The 22388-nt window shown below is 42.5% G+C and overlaps 1 protein-coding gene across 1 annotated transcript in view; it reads right to left on the bottom strand.

Annotated features, from left to right (window-relative positions):
• Nucleotides 1–22388, bottom strand: part of ALK (ALK receptor tyrosine kinase) — a 319863-nt gene that overhangs the window by 47809 nt on the left and 249666 nt on the right. Inside the window, exons 10-12 of the mRNA XM_059828041.1 lie at nt 20788–20925; nt 19195–19295; nt 9528–9697 (exon numbers count right to left, since the gene is read on the bottom strand). Of these exons, the coding sequence (XP_059684024.1) occupies nt 9528–9697; nt 19195–19295; nt 20788–20925 (409 nt within the window). The remainder of the gene's footprint in view (nt 1–9527; nt 9698–19194; nt 19296–20787; nt 20926–22388) is intronic.

The following is a 22388-nucleotide window of genomic DNA, read 5'->3' as shown; positions in this document are numbered from 1 at the left end:
CATGTTCCTGTGTTTCGAATGAGGGTTTTGACTGTTTCAGCCACCTGACTCCGTCAACAAACATAACCAACTTCCATGTTGTTCTCAAATACAGTGCAGCTCTCACCACCAGTGACGACAGTGAGGTTTGGCATAAGCTAAAACAGACCCCAGGGATATATGTGCTTTTTGAGGGTATCTAGATTGAAGTGTCATCTTCTTCTGCAACTGGTGTTCTTGCTAAGCTATGGATGGGGACACAGTCAGAAAAGCTAACCCAACCAAAGCAAAAACGTCAAACAGAAAAAGATCCTGGCAGTCCCTGAAAGGTGCAAAAGGTTTGGACCAGAACACAGTCTGTTGACAACGGAAAATAGTTGATATGAACTATGTTCCTCCAACTTTATTTCTGGTAAAGTAAAACAATGATGCTTCAACACTGAAACGTCTTGCTCCTCAGAGATATGCATTGGACATATGGAGAGGCTTTTCTAAAATGGACTTTTTATGTTCTAAAGACATGAGCAGCTGCTATGAAAGAGCAGGTGATCGACACAAAGAACAGTGGATATGGTGAAGGAAGAGTATCCCTAGCATCAAAGGAAACTCCAAACAGCAAGAGATAATTTTCCTTGCTAAATGATCTGACTTTATCAGCGCAAAAGGTAGCAGCTCCATCCAAACAAATCTGAGGATCACAAAAGAGTATTTTTTGCCTTCCCAATCCATACAAACTGCAACTGCAGTCTGACATTGCCAGAAGCCTCACAGTTCTTGGCTGGTGTACCTGAAACCCACTGTGGGTACGTCTAGGAGGAGAACTGGAGGGAACATAAAATCTTTGGATGTTAAACTGGTTTCCAAGTACATTGGCTGTCGTCCCCCTGCTTCCTCTCCCCGTTTGCTCCACAGCTGACATCCCACAACACTTCAAATGAAGTTACAAGCTCTAGCATGAACATAAGCCGTTCAGTTCAAGACACGCCATGTGAGTCTTAAACAAAAGCTGTCGGACAGACAAAGTGGGCTCTGATCTATTTTCCTGTTAAGTTACTGTGCCAACAGCGGAGATGAACCATATGTGAAAGGTCTTTTCCAACCTAAATGATTCTATGATTCTAATAAGCGGAGATGAACGATACGTGAATAAGCGGAGGTGAACCGTATGTGAAACAGGTCCTGAAACCACCACAGGTCAGAGTCTGGTATGTTATGGAGAACCAGGACCTACCTCGGGCTGTAAACTACAGGCCATAGCTCAGCAGAAGCTTCTCCCTCCCTGTTGTGCGCTGCTGAAACCTCCAGGAAGAGGTAAGGTGGAAATGGATTCAGCTACACGCCTTTCAGTTGGCTGGGTCTGAAAACCATTGCCCTGCACACCGTGGACCTTGGTGCTACGCTGAAGGGAGCACTGGAACTGAGTCTCTGCCGCATTTGATCTTCGGCCTGTTTCCTGGGGGTGCACACTAAATGCCGCTTGGAGATGTGGACATTTTCATGCGTACTTATGTTTGTAAGGTGCTAAACTGAGGCTGGGAAATGAATTACAAAGACAAACAGGCAGTTCTTAGGCATGGTCCTCCACATCAGCTTTTCCCTCCACTTCTGCAGACTTTAGCTCAGGTAGCGTAAAAGAAGAGACAGATACTTCTGCGAAGACTACTACGCACCTTCTTTGTACCTGGCAACTAAATACTTCTGAAAATATCTTTAGGCAATTTCCTTGGCAGACCCTAAGCTTCACGCCCCAAGGCGTTACCCTCTGATGCACTATGTCATGCCTCTTCAGACAACGAAGGGTTGTCCTTATGAGAATTATCGCCTGTTCAGCCCCTAAGAACAGAAAGGCATGATACAAACGAGTATTTCTGCCGTTGAAGGGAGTGCCATCCAACGTGCCCATATAAGAACGCAATAGGTTGCGTTTTACTTTTACTTACAGTTCATTCAAGTTAACAGACAGCCTTGCTGGTTTTACCTGCAGGAGCTCTGGGACCAGAACACTTGCGAAGTTTCCTGAAGTTCAGCAAGGATGACAAAAATGACAGAAATGCCTCCAAAACAGAAAAATCATGTGAACGTCAAACACTGTTAGGACCACCAGTGCTGCTCTGATTGTCTATTAATTTGATTTTTTTTTCCAACATGAATGCAGTTTCAGTAAAAATTTTCTCTTGAGACCAGCATTTCTGCAACAAATAGTTCATCTTTTTCTCTTCTCCAATTTAATGCCGCTATTAATTTAGAAATGTGATGCCTTTCAAATTCCATTGAAACAAGATCATCAGTTAACCAACATTTCAATCATTAGCTTTGGTGGTTTTAGCTTAATGGGCTAATTAAGGAAAATTTAATCAAAACTGAAGATGGAAACATCACACATCAGTGAGACGGAAAAAACCCTACAGACAACCTCATTTCCTTGCCCCCTCCGTTTTTTTTCCTTTCTCTTTGATCCCTGAAATCAATGAAACAACTCCCTTTGACTTTGGTGAAAGCTGATACTGAAACACCAGAAGCGGTATGTTATGGCAGTGACTCAGTGTAACGCTGGAGGTGACAACGTCTCACTGACATTTTTGCACAGATCAAAGTGGGGGATGCTGACTGCACATCCAGTCCTTCAACTGGCACCTGTACAGCGTAGATACTGGTCCACAGCACTGTGTAGACATACTCACTGCAAACACAGATGCCGTGGTGGATTGCCATCAAGGAGTATTCCTGAAGGCAATTACACAGGAGCAGCAAAATTGGTGCTGGTAAGTTTGTTGTGACTTTGTTGCTTAATAATCACAGGGAATCCAAATCCTTATCAGGTAAGCCTGTGTTTGTAAGCTAGATTTCTTCATAGGAATGAAAATATGGCTTTTATGAAAGGCTTTAATGGCTTGGATATTAGAAAAATCGTTACTTGAGGATGGGCGGAAATGACTTCTCATCTGTCTCTTCTTTTCTCCCACTTGACCCCAGGAGCACAGCTAGCAAAAAAGTTCCTTAGATATATGACAATTGGGAAGTACAAGATACATCCCGCAGAGCTGAGTGTCAGCTGAGCTGTGAATGCAACTCATACCAAGACCTTTTTTTTTTTTTTCTAAAATCTGTTTGAGGCAGATGGGAAATGCTGTACCAGGTGGACAAAAAAAAAAATCTAATTCAAATCTCCCCTTTGGGGAACATCAGCTCGGCTGTCTGAAGGATCCAAGTTTTACATAAATTCAAAAACCACTCAAGGGTGGCTACTGATCAAGTCTTTCAGAGTCACAGATAAGGAATGGCACCAAAGGGATAACAAATAAGCTTTTCTTGGTTTGTTGCTTTGGCCCAACCTTTGAAATCTGAATCCAGATGAACAGTTCCTTGAAAGGTAGGACCAAGCATATTCCAGCTCTGTTAAATCTGACAGAAACAGGATAACATCAAAGCTTCTGGGCTGTAACCTTCCCCATTCCTCAGGATCTTTGAATCTTGGGTTTTATTTCAGTGTGGTCAGTATTTGAGCTTCATCACATCACCCTGGATTTTCTGTTCAGTTGGTTCTTTTTGCTTACGTATATTTTTCTTGACCCTAACAGAAGTCTGGTCCCCCCCAAAATATCTGGGGCTTATTTACAGAGGGAAATACGGAACTAAAAATATGAAAATACATCCATAGTTACGTTGGTATAGCCTCCACGAGGACAAACTGTTTTGCTTATGTCACCTATCCTTAGGTCTTCATTGCACAGAAATGTTAGCTTTTGGGTGTATTATATTCGTTCCTGTTTGGAGGGAAATAAGAAACATTCTCCTTGAACTGAAGACCTCAGACAGCTGATTTTGTGCAAATTCTGCAGCTGCCTCCCTTCAGTAACAACTCTGAATTCCACCTAAATATTGTCCCTGGCTCATACAGACAGTTCAGGTTTCCATTAGCCAGACTCAGGCAGCTGTCTTCATGCCATTATTTTAGAAAGGCTCATAATCATTATTTTTTTTTCGTTTTATCATAAAGATAGGGATTATTACCCAAGATTGAACGTTAATCTCCTCTGTACTCAATCCCCCATGCAGTGACACGATCACAGCATGCCTGTACGTACAGATCCCATTTCATAACTTATAATGTTTTGCCTCTGATGGAACTGATTTCTCTCTCTACCTAGTTAAAATAATTATGGCTGAACCTGCTTGAGACTGACATACTTATGGAACGGAGAAGTTTCAGGTCACTAACCCTTATTACGTTCAGGTTCCCATTAACTTCTCTGTTACAAATGATGCATTGTTAGCTCACTTCACAAAGGAATACTTGCTATTTGGGATAAAAGACATACTTAGGTGGAATGAGCTTATTTGGAGAAATATAAGCATGTTAACCAAACTCAGTTACAGTGACAGAATTGCCATGCAGGACGTGACTTTAATAGCCAGTAATAAAGGTTGAGATTCAAAGGTGTTACTAAAGGCAACCACGCTGAATACATACACGTACAAAATCTGTCACAGGTACTCTGCACACACTGTCACCAAAACCCCCTTTTTCAGATGAGCAGAACAGCCATCAGCAGAATAATTCTATTTCAAAAGGAGGACAGTAGCAGACACAGTTAATGCTACAGAGCAGAAGAGCAGCGATACGGGCATTAAAGCCTCACTCCGTTTTTAACAAAGTAATGTGGGACCACATCAGAGCAGCAGAGGCTGGGCTTGTTGGATGGATATAAGAAGAAAGAATAAAGAGTTCTGGGTGTAGAGGTGACCAATGAATATATCATAAAATCATAGAATCGTTTAGGCTGGAAAAGACCTTTAAGATCATCAAGTCCAACCATATATGTGGTAATGTGTAGGGAGATGTATTTCTAGTTTGTACAGAGGGTCCCTGTGTCTTCATAGCAGAGTGGGAAGAAAGTTCAGGAATAACAGGAGACAAACAGGTCTTTGGGTACAAAATGTTGCCAAGAACTTTCCTTTTCTTTTTCTTCCTTGGTGGGAAACCTGATGCCCAGAAACTTATTAGAAAGAACATCGGAAAGCAGTGTGAGGGAGAGACAGAGCAATGCGCGAAGAAATTACTCGACAAGAAGAGTGCTTAGCCACAGCTGGCAGAAATACAGCAGAGTGGTGTGACTATGAGACAACTTCTTTTTACTGCTCTTTCTCCTGCAGCAATGAGTGAGAGATTCCCCAGCTGCTTTGGCTGCCATTGAGATCCGAGCTGCTGAAGGAGCCAGACAGAACAAAGGGTCTCACTCCCAAAGACTGAAAGGGAATCCCACTTTGATATGTAGACGAAAAACTGATGAGCACCAGTGTAGTTCATAAAAATCCAGTGACTCAGCAAGACTGGAATAGGTAAAGAAGCCAGTTTAAAGAAAGAAAGTATAATCATCTGGACGTGAATTTTGACTTCTTGCAACAGAATATCACCTTCTGGGGTAACTTAAGTTTGTAGACTTCTTTGCTTTCTTCCTCAGGAAGGTCACATCCACACCTGGCCTTCCAGGTAAGTCACATTTTTATCTTCCAACATAGTAAAATCCCTCTGTCCGTGTTCAGGAGAAGGTCATCAGCAAGAAAATACTTTTGAAGCTCTCTGAGCACAACGAGACCAAAAGAAAATTGTTTTTTACTTTCTGAACGTGCTGCCCTGTTAAAAGGACACAGAGCCTAGTCTTGCTATCAGTGACAAGGCAAATGGTGCTGCTACTTATGACTAAAAATTCAGTTTTTAGGGACCTCTGGTAAACAACTCCTCTAACTCCTCCTCCCACCATCTGGCCACTACTACTTAAGATACTTGCCATTTGGAAAAATGTTCCTCTCGCAGAAGTTACAGTGAAATCTTTAAAGAAAAGGACAGGTTTAGTAGAGAATATAGGCCTTAGAAGACCAGAGCTGCTCTGGGCTGGCTCATGGGGAGTCCACTTCCAGGCAACTCCAGCCGGGTGGTAGATGGACCCACAGAACATTTAATCTACGTGCCACTCCATGCGGCTGGCCTCGGCTTCATCAAGGGAGCAGAAATCAAGAGAATTAGAATTTGTTTCTTAAAGCATTATTTTTCCAGCCAGGCTTCAGCCTATTAAGGCTAATCCTTTTCCACCTTTTCCACTGCCTAGCAAAACAGTCGCTAGGCAGGTTGGTGATAATAAGCATCAGCCTACAGCAAGCTCCAGAGAATCACTTTGTTACGTGTGCTTGTATTTTATGCTTGTATTTTATCTATGTGATATACCTTAACCATACTGTTAAACTAGCAGAATGTCTAATTATTAGCTACACAAATCACTCATCTTCAATTACATCAGGCTTTTGTTTGCTCTTGCTGTCACATTCCCATGACTATATCATTATTAACATCTAAACTCACATTTACTTACTAACTAAAACCAAATCTATAAAAAAGCAAGCCCAAACCACCAGCTAGAACAGAGCTTTCAGGACTCTGTTTCCTACTTGCATTTCTGTGAAGTTAAAAAAGAACAGTTCTCAACAGACTCATCACTTATCATTGGAAAACAAATAGTAATTTTCCATCAAATAAAACAATTTTACAATAACACAGTTCTCTACATTACTCTCAACCCAAATACTTTAGCACCACATTAATGTGTACATTCCAGTACGTAAAAATGACTAGTTCTCTAGCTTTCACTAATCTATGCAGATTATCTGATTTGCAGATAACGTGTCCTTCAGGGAGGGGTAGGTGGCTCCATGGGGGCCAAAGGAAGTCTAGTAAGGATTGTTAGCTCATGCTGAGTGTATTTAAGTGGCAAGTCAAAATACAGCACCTCTGGAGACTTTACCTTTTGCCTCTGGTAAGCACAATCTGTTCATCCCACAGTTCAAGGAGCTCTTGCCCACAATTAGCTTCTTTAATGGTAGCTGCTTTGATGGCGTATCCTTCACCAGACCTTTTGCCCTTCCTCCCCCACGCACAGAAGATACTGAGCGTTTGGAATTGGGTTACAGCTCTATTAACCTCCACACCCCATGAGCCGAATCTCAAGACTGTTTTGCCAACACCTTCGAGAACAAGGAAGGATAGCTAACTTTGGGAAGATGTAAAAAGCCAGGACTTCAGCCTCTTTAAAGTCCACACAGAAAAGGTAAGACCTCACATAGGGTGAAATTTCAACTGGATGCTTTCCTAAGGATCAAACGGGAGGAAAGAAGACAATCCTCTCCTCATCATACTCTCGGAAATTAAGCATGTGTCCAGGGTTAACCAGGCTAACGCAGTGCTAGAAATCTAACAGCCCTCAGTCCCAGTTTAGCTTCTCTGTCATACTCCTCCCTACTTTCTGTTCCTGCCAAATCACCTGAAATATTCTAGCTGTGATTTGCTGCCAAAATATAATTTCTCCCAGCAGCCTGAGGGATATAAAACATTTAAGAAATGTCTGTTTCTAAAGATAGAGCTGATCTAATTTCTTGGAAGTCTTCCTAATGATTCTTTGAAGTGCTATAAGCCAAACATGGAAATTATGGCTAAGCAGCTTTTTGAACAAGCATGCTTTTGAGCAGTTTTAGAGCATATTATCTTGTTATTAATAACACTTTCCATTCAGTTTCCCAGTCACAATGGAATGTGCTTTAATTTTGTATGGAACTGGTACACTGGTGTGCTTTATTCAAGAGCTTTACTTCTGTGAGGTGATTTACAGTTTCAGCTCCTTCTGTAGGAATATCTGCAATATCATGCTTCTTCTAATGCAGACCCTCACAGCTACTGACACAGGAACCAATTACAAAAAGACAGGCACAGCAAGCTTTCAGCAGCACCAGCATTGCGTTCACATCAATTAAATACTTCTTCCAGTTCAATAAAACTGTCATTTATCGCCAAAGTATATATACTGCAGTCTCCCCAGTACCATGTTGGTGTACACTTCCATAGAGTTCCTTCCCAGTTTGTACATCAGTCCAGATTTCCTAAGAAACAGGTTTCAAGATGGTGAGAAAGACGCCTGCAGTACTTCCAAGTCTCACAGGAGATTTCTTCCTTCCCAGGAAGGACTGGTTTCAACTAAATCCATCTTAGAAAAAAATAATCATTAAAATAGTGCACTTTCTGTGAATAAATAAGGACAAAACTTTTCAAGAGACACCAAAACTTCAAAGTTTTCCTTGCTTATGTCTTAACCTCCAACAAACTCTCTTCCCTCAGTGAACCCAGCTGTCTTTCTCTGTAATGGGGACGTAAGGGTGTCAGCACCTTATACATAATAGTCAGCACCATGTATCAGTTGGATCTGTGATTCCACATGAACCACTGCTAGCCTGGCTCCTAAGATCAAAGTGTTCTCTGCCTGACTGTGCAACCAGAGAGGATTTAAAGGAAAGCAATAGTATAAGAGTACAGAATAATTCAGGTACAAAATATTCCCCTGGCAACATTAGAAAATAAATCACATAAATAATAATGGCAAAATATACCATTTTTCAAAGGAAACACAGCTGAAGGGAATGAAGCAACCAGGTATTTTTACAAATGGTGCTTCAGCAGTGACTCCACAATAAGCCTAATGCCGACATTTTTTAAATCTTTGACGCACACATATTAATTATACATTCAGGACCGAAGCGTTGGCAGTGTCCTTGTTGTACTTGCAGCCTACGTGCATCCCCAAGAGCCAGCAAGATAAAAGACATATTCATACAATGTTTGTTCAAACTTCTTATGAGGCAAACTTAATTTCTTAATGAAATCCATTACTTCTAGGGCATAGATTTCCAAAAAGACAAAGGACACCAGTGCTCATGACACAGACTGTAGATGCGTCTTACAGCCTAAGGGCCAGGGCAGCAGGAGGGGAAGGATGTCTGTGTCTTCTCTATAAAAAGCATAAGCCTGAGCACACACAAAAAGTAAACAATGAACAACAGAGTATTCCCTTAAAGCTGACTTGTAAGAAACAGCTAAAACAACACTCTTTAAATAAGCATATGCTACCAGATTAAGCATATGCTACCAGATAAACCTTTCATGCTTAAAGCCAGAATACAGTCACAACTGAGACAGCCCTTTATTAAGCTAAGCCTCCTGCTACAGCTAACACAAAGGTGTTCAGATGCATCCCTGTCTGATTTTCAGCAGGTTCTTCTCCCACCTCTTTCATCCTCAGATCTAGACACATTGAACACTGGGGACTTTGATACCCAAGAAAAAAAAAAAGCAACTACGAAGCTCACATCCAACTCCAGCAAACCACATAAGAGGATCAAACATGCTACATGGAACAGGATGTGAGGAGAATGATAATTTCCAGTCAATGAAATGGAGACACAGAAGTTTAAGCACCTTGCTGTAGACTACCCAGTGACCCAGTTTGTGAACCAAGACCACCACTCAGGAGTTCTAAAATTGGGTGCTTTGCTCGGACTACTCAGTTATTCTCATTCCCCACCTGTAACAGAAGATACCTCCTGGGGACAAAGCACTTCCTCGCCCCGAGGGAACCACTTTGAAGAGCGATGCTGGCCATTTTCATCGCCAGGTAGCTAGTGACGCAAAGACTGATCCCCAGGAAGGAGAATGATGAGGAGACTCATACCTATCCAGTATATCTGGGAGAGGTAAGATCATCCACTGCCATATTCCCAAACCTTCGCTGTTATCTGAATGCCAGAATGTCCGGCTCTGTTCCTTTCCCGTCTTGTTCTCGACCAGCACCAGGGATATATTTCCCAGCAAGACACCATGGATGAGCCATGACATTCGTAGCTAGAAGAAAGAGAACATATGAGATCAAACATTACAAACATTATCCAAAAGTTAACAAAATTCCCAACTCCTCTTTCGTTTCTTTGTTTTCTAATCACCAAAAAGTCCATTTTCCCTCCCTTATGTTCATGCAATCCCTTTAGAAAAGTCCACAGATGTGGAAGCCTGTAATACTTAGTGTATGCTATTTAATATTGGAATTACTGGCCTTTCTTTTTGGTGAAGTTAAGTCCAAAACATCTCTGTTTTAGCTTTCACATATGTGTCTGTAATTTTAACGGGATAAGCTAATACCTCTAGTATCTGCAGTACAAAGATCACACTCCCCCAAGATGCCACTTAAGAGATTCAAGTTAAGACTAACAACTTTTTCAGCAATAAACTTCTATATTCCGGCAGCAGCAAAAACACAGGGAGAACAGCTGCAATAAGCAGGCATCACTAGTAATCACAACCTCATCCCCCAGATACTCTTTTCAAAAAAAATAAGTTTTTCCTTACCTCTTTCCAAATTTCTACAGACTTTCCAATTAAAATTCAGTAATAATTAGGGGTTTTATTAATTAAAATACCTTAGGGAACTGGTTTTCTAACATTTTTGTAACGTTTCATGCAATTGAGTCCATTCCTATGCATTTATCCCTGTATGTATAATTATTTCATGTAGTTTTCTCATTTTATGACTTTCTCTTGCTCATTGTATGAAAAGAAAAACAATCTCTCCTCCATCAGGCTCGTCTCAGAATCCATATTATATGAATACAGTCTCCTGATTTTCCTGGGAAGAAGAAGAAGAGCTAGCTCTTTGTTGATAAAGAACAAAAGTAAAATACACATATACATTACATGGAGGAGCTGGGTCTCATCTCAATAACCAGTAGAGGTGAGAATGCTGAAGGAACAAGTTTATTAAAGCTGCATTAATGATGGATTTTTGGACACACGAAAATGTTCAGCATCCATGTATGTTAAAAAATAGCCCTCCGGTTTTTAACACTTCAAACCCAACACCTAAGTCAGGAGGCTAGGAATTAAATTTACATTTTACACAGGAATACCTGATAACATTACTTACATTCTTGCTTTCATAGCATAGAATATTCATATCCATTTCTCAGCATAAAACACAACTGCTAGATTTTGCTTGCTGTTCCTATCTCATGGGGTAAATCCGTTCTGCCAGACAAGTCAGATTTAGGGGTCGAAAGGACAGAAGGACCCGAATGACTTTTAGGACCCTAATGCCAACTCTACTGTAAGACACTATGTGAAATTTCTAACAGAGGTAAGTTGGAGCAACTTCACTGTGCCGTTTTGACAGTTCAAAATTTGAGAGGTAAAGCCCTAAAGCTCCTACTATGCAGGAGCTTTCAGACCTCTGTTTCTTCTGGAGACCTGCCAGACAGTAAGAGGCAACATCTACACGGTCAGATGCGAGAAAAGGGCGAGCCTTTGATAGCTATTAACGTAACACTAGAGCAAAAGCTGAAGCAACTGATGAATTGGAATGGATGCCTTTGCACACATGTCAGCTGTTTGAAGGAAAGATATAGTTGGCATTAGATGTGGGAGATCAGCTCATTGGCAAAGTGCAATATGCAGACTCTAATGAACTGGCTCTGAGTGAATCGATTGGCACCGTGTCCAAATGGGCATTTTTGGCTGTGATTTCCATGGTTTCTAAGCTTCACAGCAGGGCAGTCCAGGTCTTTTCACACCTGCTGAAGTGAACCAGAGCAGATGACGAGCTGGATGCCATAGTAAAGACTTCCGAATGGAGCTGGCATTCATTCTACAGAATATGGCATCAATGACGGCAGATGGTACTACATACACGATGCATCCCGTAAGTAGCGCAGTGGCTCATTTGGAAAAATCTGAATCTGGGCTGTTGGTGGCATACCCCTAACATTACGTATCAAATGTCTCCCTCTGTGTTAAACGTGCAGCAAAATATTCAGAAGCTAGAAACATCACTGAGAAATTAATTAAGCATTGCAGGTAGACATTGGCTCAACGGCACCTGGCTTTCCGGCTTTAGAACCCACCATAGCTGGTGATTAGCTGTTCATATGCAAACCCACTGACTCAGTAAATGAAACGCTCTAAACTGATTTGGGGAAAATTGAAGGGGGAGAGAGCCCATGGTAAACACACAGCATATTGAGGCAAAACTTGGGTCAGATGGCCACATGCAGTGTACTGCAAACACCATCTGGAAAGGTGCCTGCTGAGAATCCCTTTAGCCTCTGAGTGCGTGGAATTCCTGAACTGACAAACAGGAGACTCAATTAATCCAAGAAAGAACAAAACCCCAATCCTTATCAATATCAACAGGGCTTGGCAGGTTTAACAGAGAGGTGAAGAAAACCAAGGAGAGTAGATTTTCTAGCACAAGCTGCATAATTTCAAGACCACCTGAGAACTGAGACTTGCATTTTACTTCCTTATGCACAAAAGAAATAAAATACTGAGAACCTTCCGGGTGAGGTTTGGGCCTGCTTACACCTGTGAGTCTACTTTAATGGCTAGAAACATTCCAATATGAACGAGTGCTTAGATGTCTGGCTGAGGACCAATGACACACACTCACGGCAGCATAAATAAAACATTCCTCAGCGGCGCTCCAGAGAGTTGCTGTTTCTTTTTCCTCCCTTTCTGAGTGGCAATGCCCCTGACTATTAGCATTACAGTCCTACCTGGCAGGAAAAGCTAGTTGTCCATCTTTAGCACAAGTAACCAAAGAAAGGGGAAAAGATGAACGTATTTCAAACACGGCTTGGAGTAAGGTATTTTTAAGAAGATGGAGAAGAGCCTACAGGCATCCTGCTCCCAAGGAACTGCAGCAGTTGGATCCCACTGGTAGCTATCTTGCTACCCACACCCAACTCCGCACCACAGGCTTACGTCTTGTGAGACAGCACATCACGTAGTTCTCATGCCCTGAATCCTTGCCCCCCTACCTATAATACTTGCTCAAAGGAATTGCTCAAAATTTTCCTGACCAGGAATTGTGGATTCTGGAAATACAGACGTTTATTTTTCTGAAAAACATAACTTTCGTCTTGGGTCTTCTTCACTGGACCGGCAACAGTGTAAGTTGATTTCAGATGAGAATGCACTGACCCAGTAAATGTAAGTCAGGCATTAAAGCAGCTTGGAAAACACCTCATCGTTGAACAGAAACTGAAGCTGCAAGTTGGAATATGGTTTACACAGATTTAGACAATAGTGGCAGACACCTTTGCCAAGTCTCAGTAAGTTTTGTATGTGAATATGAATGATGTTTGAGGGATGAAGTTTATCACATTGGCAATATTGTTTCTCTTACTAGAAATGAGAAATGGTGGCACACAACAGTACAAGCAAAGACATCTATTAGGACTGCTCAGGAATTTAGACTTGGACTCTTACAAAGAAGAAAGATGACCAAAAGGTCTTGTTCCTGTTTTTTGGCCAGATCAACAACTGTGCACGATCAGTCTCTCTTGTAGTCTGCTGAAGCTTCTGCTTTTGCTTAGGACTCAGATGTGCAAGCAAAACCCTTATGTAAATGATAACATGATAATTAACTGATCAGATCACGTAGCTTTAAAATACCTAGGCAGGCAAGAGAAGCTTGTATTTCATATGAACAGATACTCATGCTATAAGTAAGAAATAATGTGAGAATAAATGTTTACTTTTATAAAATCAAGAACCTAATAAAAGCACCTTCATTTCAGGAAACAAACAAAGATAAAGATAAAGACGATAACAAAAGAGAAAGAAAGAGAAAGAGTTCATAATTTTGTCGCCGGAGCACTGTGGAGCGACCAGGCCTTCAAGAAATTTCAGATATTACAGATCCTCCAGCCCAATGACACAGAAGCCAGGTGGCAAAGGAAGCAAGAAAAGATAAAGAGAGATAACAGTGAATAAGCTGTACAGATTTTAAAAACAACACTTTAAAATAAAAGAAGGATGCTAACAACATTCTGCAAAATAAAGCACATGAAAGGCTGTGCTAGAGGCACATCTACATTGCATTTTTCATGCTCATAAATGTTCTGAGTCAATGTTATTACCATGTACCCTTCTAAGTTATTTAAAGCTCATGGAATAGAGGAGAAAGAGAGACACGCTCTGCAGGTGTCAGCATGGGGCTCAGAATGCACTCAAGGACTGATTTATATTATTGATTTACATGCTTTAAAAAAAATACAACACTTTTGCATAGAAAAGAGAACTGAATTAATAACCACAGAGGATGAAAACATCTTTATGTCTGTAAACCCGAATGAGAGGGCAAATTTAACTATGCTGTTTTACATCAGTGTATTATATTTATTTTCTAGAGAGAGTATGTTTACATTAAAAAAGTAATTTCTGGCTTAAAAGAAGTCTGGCTCAGTTTAGTCCTTACTTGCGTAACATAATGGTGGCTTTCAAGAAATAGCTAGTTGAAATGTCAAAATAGCATCAGAAAAAAAGATTTTCATTATTTTAAACATGACCAAACGCACAAAGCTCTTTTACTGTCACAGGAATCTGTTTCCATTGTTTTTCAGCGCCAACTATACCCTTTAAAATGTTTGACCCAGGATCTAACAGAAAAATGAAATAATCCGCTTCCCAGGCACAAGGTAGTCCCTCTTGCAAAGAGTCACCTTCTTTTGTGGAGATGCATGTGGTAACATTTAAGGCTAATTTCAAGTTCATCAGCATCCAGGCAACAGCACCTCTGTTGTTATTCTCCTTCTCTGTTATAGCCTACACTAAGACTGCTTGCAAGGCTTTTACTTCTCAGATACGGCACTAAGGTCTATCACAGATTCCCTCGTGCTGAGCAAAGCACAGCCTTTCTAAAAATCAGTCTCCAGACCGTTCAATGTTTCTGCAGTGACTTTCAAACAGAAGTAATAGTCGTAATCCACCACAAAGCGAAATCTCGCAGGATAGATATAACTACTGCTGCCCAGGCAGGTACACACGGTACCAAGCCCGCACAGAACGCAGTAGTCCTGGACCTGGTCTTACATCTTTTTATGACAGAAGCCCAAACACTTTGGGAAGACACGGGTATGACTCTTATGATCTACAGGCACCACAGCATCCTTCAAAGCCTGAGGATGCAGACGGCAGGGAGCACCTCTGAAAAGTGGAATGAAAAGCAAGTCAACATCCATGACTCATCACTTGTACAGCAACAATGCTGGGACTGAGGGAGATGGGATTGCCTCGTTGACCAGACATGGGGGGGCCAGAATTGAGTCTCCAGTTTCCACACGAAGGCTAGCGCTCCCTGGACATCTGCAACGCTCTTGTGTCAGCTCTCTGACATCTTTGCAAAGTACTGAGAAGTAGGCAGCGATTATAGTCTGGAAACTGTGCACAGTTAGGAGCTATCAACTGCGGCAAAGCAATTTAGTTTTGCCATGGGTGGTGTCTGAGATGACAGCGCTTCCCTTGGACTTTAATTGCAATGTGGTTTCCCAGATTCCCAGACAGCAGTACAGCTACTGATGACACGCATATGGATTTCTTCTTTGAAATGAGGAAATGTCTAACCACCCCACGATCCTCTTTGCCCTGTTGGCCTTGTGCAGGCCAACTGATTCCCACTCAGAGGAGGGGAACCACCGTGTGAAGAAAAGGGGCGAATAACACTCTGCTTTATTGCTCAAGCTCTATAAATTCTGCCTTTAAATCAGGCCACTGTTTGGATTAATTCTTCGTACTTTATGTACATTACATGTGCTTTCTTTCCAATGAACTTTTACATGTGGGTTAAAAGATTTTCACTCTTGATTACTGTGACTCAGTTTGGTTCCTGAAGCATTTCCCGAGCTTTTTGTTGCGTCTCCCCTTTCTGGCTACTTCAGGGTAATGGAGCATCTCTTCACGGACTATGCGTACTTCTTCCTGAATTCCCCCAAGATTTAGTAGAAATGCCACAGTTTCCCTCTGCCACATAAATTGGGTTTTAAACACGCAGTTAACGGGGTCAATAGGCAAAGGACTCTAGCGAATGTGCGACATGAAAAAGATAACAAAGACTGTTTGGACTGCAAACAAGAGAGATTCTTTGAAGCCAGGGTACTCTAGCCAAGATTTAATAAAACAACAGAAAGAAAGAGAAAAACTAAGTGAACCAAGAACAAAGGGCAGCGTCACAAACTAACTGCTGTGACCTGCCAAAAGCGCTGAAGAACAAAGAAGATGAAAATATAAAGCTGCTCAAAACAAACAGGAGTGAAACACAATACAAAGCTATACACAAAGTGCAAGGTGCATAAGGGCCAATCCCAAACATGTGTGGGAAAGTACAGGCTCTGTTTATTACTGTATCTCCTGCATTCATTTTTACCCTCTTCTCATCTTTTGATGCACGTGGGGCAGTACAGAGTGGGTCAGGCTGATTTTTCCCTGTCTGAGTTAAAGAGGAGCCTCCCACGGGGCATGGGGAACGCTGGAGGAGCACAGCCCAGCACGCTCCTGGTGACCCACCTCAAGCTGGGGAGAGCACAAAGGTGGAGGGTCACGCTTGTCCTGTACTTAGTGGCAATACAAATGCCAAAGATCATCCAGGCTCTGGAGCCTCCAAGCGCTAGCGTCAGCACCGCTGCAAACAGCTGCCCAGCACCTCCGCAGGGAAGGTGTCCGGACCAGGCCACCCCCCGAGTCTCCAGGGTGTTAGCAGTCATTTTCTTAGACTGTTCAGTCATCTCTGTTGCCAGTCTATGGCGGAGGAAGATCAAAGAGCCGGGCTAGAGGAGAAAAAACAAGCCTGAAGCATTAGCAAACTCTTTGTGGCTGGCACCCACTGTGGACTGCATGAGTCCTGGTTCCATGGATGTTCTGGACAAAACCCAGCATCCTCCAGCCTGGTAAACAGTCCTGCAGCAGGTAATGCTCCTCATGCTGAGGCTGAAGTAATTAATTCCTATGTATACCTCAGGCTAAAAAGCAGTGTCTCAGCATTTGCTATGGTGGCTGTAATTGTCTAACATGACTGGATAAAGTAAAAGCAAATTAAGGGCTAAGGGGAAAAAATAGCAGCTTCAGTAACCAGTAGCGCCCCAGAGCTTTCATGTAGGAGGGAGAGAAGAGAGGGGAGTCAAGATCAGCAAACTGGGGATGTCTGCTGGCATCCTTGTTGCTCTCAGGGCTTGCAGCATACGGCCTTTGATAAAGCCCTGTGCAGAGGGCAGGGGCAAGCTCCACTCCCCCGGGAGAGGTGAGCGAGCTGAGCGGCCAGGGCAGCACCTTCAGCCTCGTCCCCAGGCGTTCAGCTGAGCTACACGTGTTGATACTGGGGTAGACATGGCATACAAGGAGGAGGAAGGATGATAAATGGAAGGCTTAAGGACAGCCTCCATCGTTAATATATATTGGTGCAGGATGTGAATCTGAGCCGAATCTCTCTGGGGTACTGGAATCAGCTGTCAGAGCTAGCCACTTCCGAACACGGAAGGAGAGCAAGCAGATATCTAAAGGAGCATGTGAGCTGGATCAAATACAAGCGGGAGGGCAGGTTTATGGCTTGCTCTGACTGTGGAAAAATAAATGGGTCTAATTCGCACACACTTGCTGAGATCCCTTTGCCACATGAATCATGAGCAAGTTTTGTCAGTGGGATTTCAGTTGCCAGAGAATCTGTCCTGGTTGTGACTTGCCAGGTGGAGCTGTCAGCAGTGACAGGTAGAAGAAAACTCATCTTTTAGTGCCTGAACTTGAGCCAGTTCAATCGGGAAGTGATTGAGGGTGAATAAATACAGGACAGCACTATAGTATTTTCACAACCTCTTTTCTGACTATAATTTCAATATAAGGAAGTTTGTTGGCACCTATTGGAGGAATAAGTGTGTAGGGGGGGAATATCTCCTTTCTCCTCTTGTGTTGTGCTGAAAAGTGGAATTAAATTATTCTGCTCACAGACAGATTGTTCCAGTAAAATAGAATTTGAAGCCACCAGGGGCTCATTGAGAGGAGAAGCTTTTACACTATATGAAAAGGCAAGAGACAAAACCCTTGCCAAACTCCTTCACTCTTTATTACCGACAGCTGCAATGCTGGATGCGTCCGGATGCCTTTTAAGTGCCAAGGGGAGTGACGGAGGTGGGATGGCATGTGAGCAGATGAAATACATGGCAGCTTCTCCCCCGACGGCAAGTTTAATTATTTGCACTGTTGTATACACAAGAAAAAAATATACACATATTGGGAAATCATTCACTCTGATTCCTGTGTCAGGTGGATTATGAAAAACACTCGCTTTTGCTGGTCCATGGCAGAACAAGGTCTTAAAATATTCAGAACCTGCATATGCCTTTGTCACAGAAGCGAGGAAAAACAAGGTAGAATGTATTTCCTAAAGAAGGAGGACATGAATACATCAAGAGAGCAAAAGCAGATGCGCTTTGCTATATGAACTGAGATATCCAACAGAAGTGAACCAAACCAAACTTTAAGCCAAAGAAACACCATCTTCTATGCCCTTTCATTCCACAGAACTTCCTAACGCATCCCTTCTTGTCCTTTCTGCATTTTAAGATCTGTGTAACAGGGAGAATCTGATTCTTTTGTCTGTTCAGTGCTCAACCAACAAACACCAAACTGTGCTTTGTTAGGATCAATTTTCCCAAATCCCTCTGCTTCAGGATCCAGGAGCTTGTGTGACATTTCAGGGCGACCATTCAAGATGTGAAATGCTCTAAGTCACTAGCCATGGTTCAAAGTCCTAAGTCATTAATAAATCTGATCAGTGACAATATCATCTGTGAGGCTATAGACTAGAGTAAAAAGATGCAGACATGTCTTTCTGTAATCTGCAGTTTAAGGGTTAAGTACAACTGACTCAGAAATAACAACCATTTGTGCAGGGTTGGCAAGCCTTGATATACTTGCTTAAGTTGATGTCTTATGACTGTCAACAGCTTTTCTGCTTGAATAAGAACCTGGTTCCATTCTACATGAATTTATCTCTGCTGCTGTTAACTTCAGCGTACCTATGAATAAGGCCGACACGAGGATTGGTAGGTTTGAGGTGCAGCATGACGAAGACCTGCCAGCTCAAATCCCAGCTGTGCCACAGAAAGCATGCCCCGCATTTTCTGAGCGGCTCAGGGGCAGTCCTGAAGCCTCTTCTTTCTTGGATCTTGAAAATACAATGTTTGTTCACGCAGTAAGCTTCTTCCTCTTTGCATTTGTGTAATGCTGACTGCCCTACCCTTACAGCATATACACCTAATTATGAAGATTGTAATACATCATGTGAGGCCATACAACGAGGCCAAGATATGCCAAGCTTTTCAGAGCATATTTTGTGGCATTTCAAGCAGCTAACCATATCTCCCCTCTGCACACAGGGGCATTAAATAAGTATATTTTATAGATAAGCCATCAGAGAAAGTGCTTGCTGTGCTACTGACCTAGTGCCTATGTTTGAAAACCACAGTCAGACACACAAAAAAAGCTCTGCACATTGAAAAAGAAAAGGGAACATCAGGACTTGCCTTGCAGGGCGAGTTCCTCAAAGGAGCTGGAAATGCAATGCTGGTCATGACAGTGTTTGCTACCGCTGGTGCTTTGCTGGTGTTAAGGAGGAGTGCACAACCTGGGTAAAAGAGCAGGAAGAAGGTCAAACTACAGCACTCACCTTCTGGTTTCCGGGATTGTGAAACCTCCCCAGAACCTCTATTAGCTGGCTCCGACTACAAGAGAATGCCGGAGAGCAGAAGGCTTTTTCAATTTATTAGGGATGCAGCTTCACCCAACAAACACGCTCAGGAAATAGATTTAAGAAGCCTGTCTACCTTCCCCCTACAGCTATCTTCTGTTCCTCCATGACTTCAGATTCATCCTCCTTGCAAGGCTGAATAACAAAATGTATCTTTTATGAATGAACTTCGAAGAGAATATTTATCTTGGCCAATCCCAAAACAAAATACAACTATGGCAAAATACCACCAGAGCAATATTAATGCGGCTGGAGGCCTCTTTGCTCTTTTAATCATTTGTTGTAACAAGAGCAACAAGGGCAGTAGTAACACTAGGGTTTTTCCTTGGCAGCTCTCCACAAAAATGTGTGTGCATTTGCACTATTTCAGCGCTGCCCTCCAGCTCCGGAGGGTAGCCCTACTTAGAGCCCAGTTATTTGGGCTTTCATTGAAATTGCCTCTACAGCATAGACAAATCATCAGTCAGCAGCACTTTATTGCCAGCTCCCCACAGCACCCTCTTTTCTGGGTCTTTGCCTTCATGTTTACCTATGCTTCCATCACTTTGTGGTCTGTAATACTGTGGGCTGAGCCATCAGACGGCATAAATGCGCTGTAGCCTATACCAGTTCACACAAAAGTAGAGAATCTTACTCTTTAAATCTGGATCTAACTTTCTGAAGCAATGTTGGGATTATACACCGTTAACTCTGCTGTTATTGTATCCCTTTAGATGCTCTGTGCCTCAGCAATAAATGCCTCCAATGATTTGCGTTATTGCATTAGGAAAAACCTTACCCCAGCAGGTAGCCTGTTTGCCAAAACTCAACCAGCAGTTCAATTATTGAAAAGCTCAACCAGTTCAATGCCCAAGGTATAAACCTTCAACAGTTTGTACAAGAAGGATAAGAAATGAACTACTGGGATTTGGCTAGAGGAACCAAATATAGAGTAATTATAAAAGTGGAACTCAAGGGACAATGGAGCAAAGAGAAGAAAAACTAGGAAACGAGAAGGGGAAAAAAGAAGCAGAACAGAGAAACAGAGGAAGTAAATAGGAAAATCAGAAAGAAAAAGTCAGATCAGCATGGAGGAGGGTCATGCGGATGAATACTTGGTGTGAAGTTGTTTAGAAAGGGTCAAGATTAGTATGTGGTGTCAGTTGTGGCAACCTGAAGTACCAGTCTATACCCTCAAGACAGAAAGTGAGCAGGATAGTCTTCTGCTCAAAGCACTTAGAGTAGAAAGATGGCTTTTGTTTCACTGGAGGCTGAATATGTAAGTACACAGGAAAACGTGCCTTGTGTTTTATTCCCTCTCCCCACCATTTTTGTATCTTTTTTGCTCTTCGCTGTTCATTCTCTGCACTTACTATTTACGCTCACACACCTTCTACTGAAGGAAAACGGTTGTGCTCCGGGCTTCCAATCCGCCATGGAGAAGGATGGGACGCAGAAGAGCCCTGGGACTGCATCCAGCCACAGTCTCCTTCTTCAAACGAACAGTAAAAGCCAGAGGGAAGATTTTCTGCAAGAGGGAAAGACACACACACATACAGAAGAACCCAGGTGAGCTGAGGAGGAGACTCCTGGGCACACAGAGAAGCTGCAGTGACTATTCTGACTGGGTTGTTCAGGGCATGTGGGCACCCCACAGCTACTGTGTCCTTTTGTGTGGAGTCATGCGCATGCCTGACCATGGGGAGGGTGGTGGCAAGGGAAACAACCCCCCCAGACTGTGACCAGGTGACTCCCCCCACACTTTGATCCATCCGAGTGAGAGGACACATCTCAGTGTACACTAAATACCTGCCCTATACAGCTCCACAGGTATAAACCCACTCAAGTTTACACCTTGGAGATAGCTTTCCTAACCACTGCTTCTGCAGCCCCACGGAGGGAAACCTTGGAGAGGGATAAGTTCCTAACATGATTCCCCTTCCTTACAGTCTTAGGTGTCTAGTTAGCCCAGCTCAGCAATGGGACATCTTCTCTCTGTGAGCACTGATGCAGTCTCAGGTAAAGCACTGAATCGTTTCGTGCCTCAGTTTTTGCACCTGTGGATCTGTTTGGTGAGATGAACGGATGAAAAGAGGACAGTTTATTTTAAGCCATACTTTCAGGCTTTGAAGCCCACTCATTCTGTCACTGGCTTGGGATTTCAGGCAAGTTTCCAGCTCCAAACAATAAAGATACATTAGCTTTTTGCCTTTAAATTAACCAGTTTTAAAGTAATAGTCATCTCATTCGAAGCAGAAAATAACTTCATGCCTTCTTCAAGTCCTTCTCTACACACGTTGCAAGTTCTTACCAAGGGTGCAAAGCACCGCTCCTCTTGCCCTGAGCCATACATTTGTATTGCCATAGATGAACATCCTCTACTCGGCCACGAATCATGCGTTTCCTTCAAAACTCATGAAATAATTTTTCCCATCATACTCAATAAACACTCACTGCCTCCCTAATTTCTACTGTTGTCTAGGTCTACCTTTGCATTTTTCTTCTTCAACATGAGGCCAGCCTCTGTACTTATTAAGCAACCTCAGCAGAAAACAGACCTTGTAAAATGCCATGTAAAATCACAACCACTATAACATGATTTTCATTTATAGTGAATCACTAATGATCCTTAATATAGATTCCGCACCCAGGGTGCAGCTGACAACTCTGCCAGGTACCAGAAGGTTTCCCTGTAGTAAAAGGGCACAAACTGGGTTTTTTGGGGAAAAAGGTAATGTAGAAAGCTAGCCTGGCAAAAAAAAGGTACCCTTTTAATATAGAGTTACTTCAGGCATTAAAGATGCCAGAAGAGAAGCAAAGAAGAGCAACCAGTCATTTTACCCCACTATACAGACTAACCAGTCCTTGGGGCTGGCAGTACAAAGCTCCTAAACATGCTTGTTCAGTGCAGGTGGTCCCTCTTCCAACAAACCAGAAAAACTGCTGTGGTGAACAGATGCAGCCATAAAAGGGATGATGATATTCCTGACT

Source organism: Gavia stellata, chromosome 2, assembly GCF_030936135.1.
Source record: "Gavia stellata isolate bGavSte3 chromosome 2, bGavSte3.hap2, whole genome shotgun sequence".
Classification (NCBI taxonomy): Eukaryota; Metazoa; Chordata; class Aves; order Gaviiformes; family Gaviidae; genus Gavia; species Gavia stellata.
This window is presented reverse-complemented; position numbering and strand designations above follow the sequence as displayed.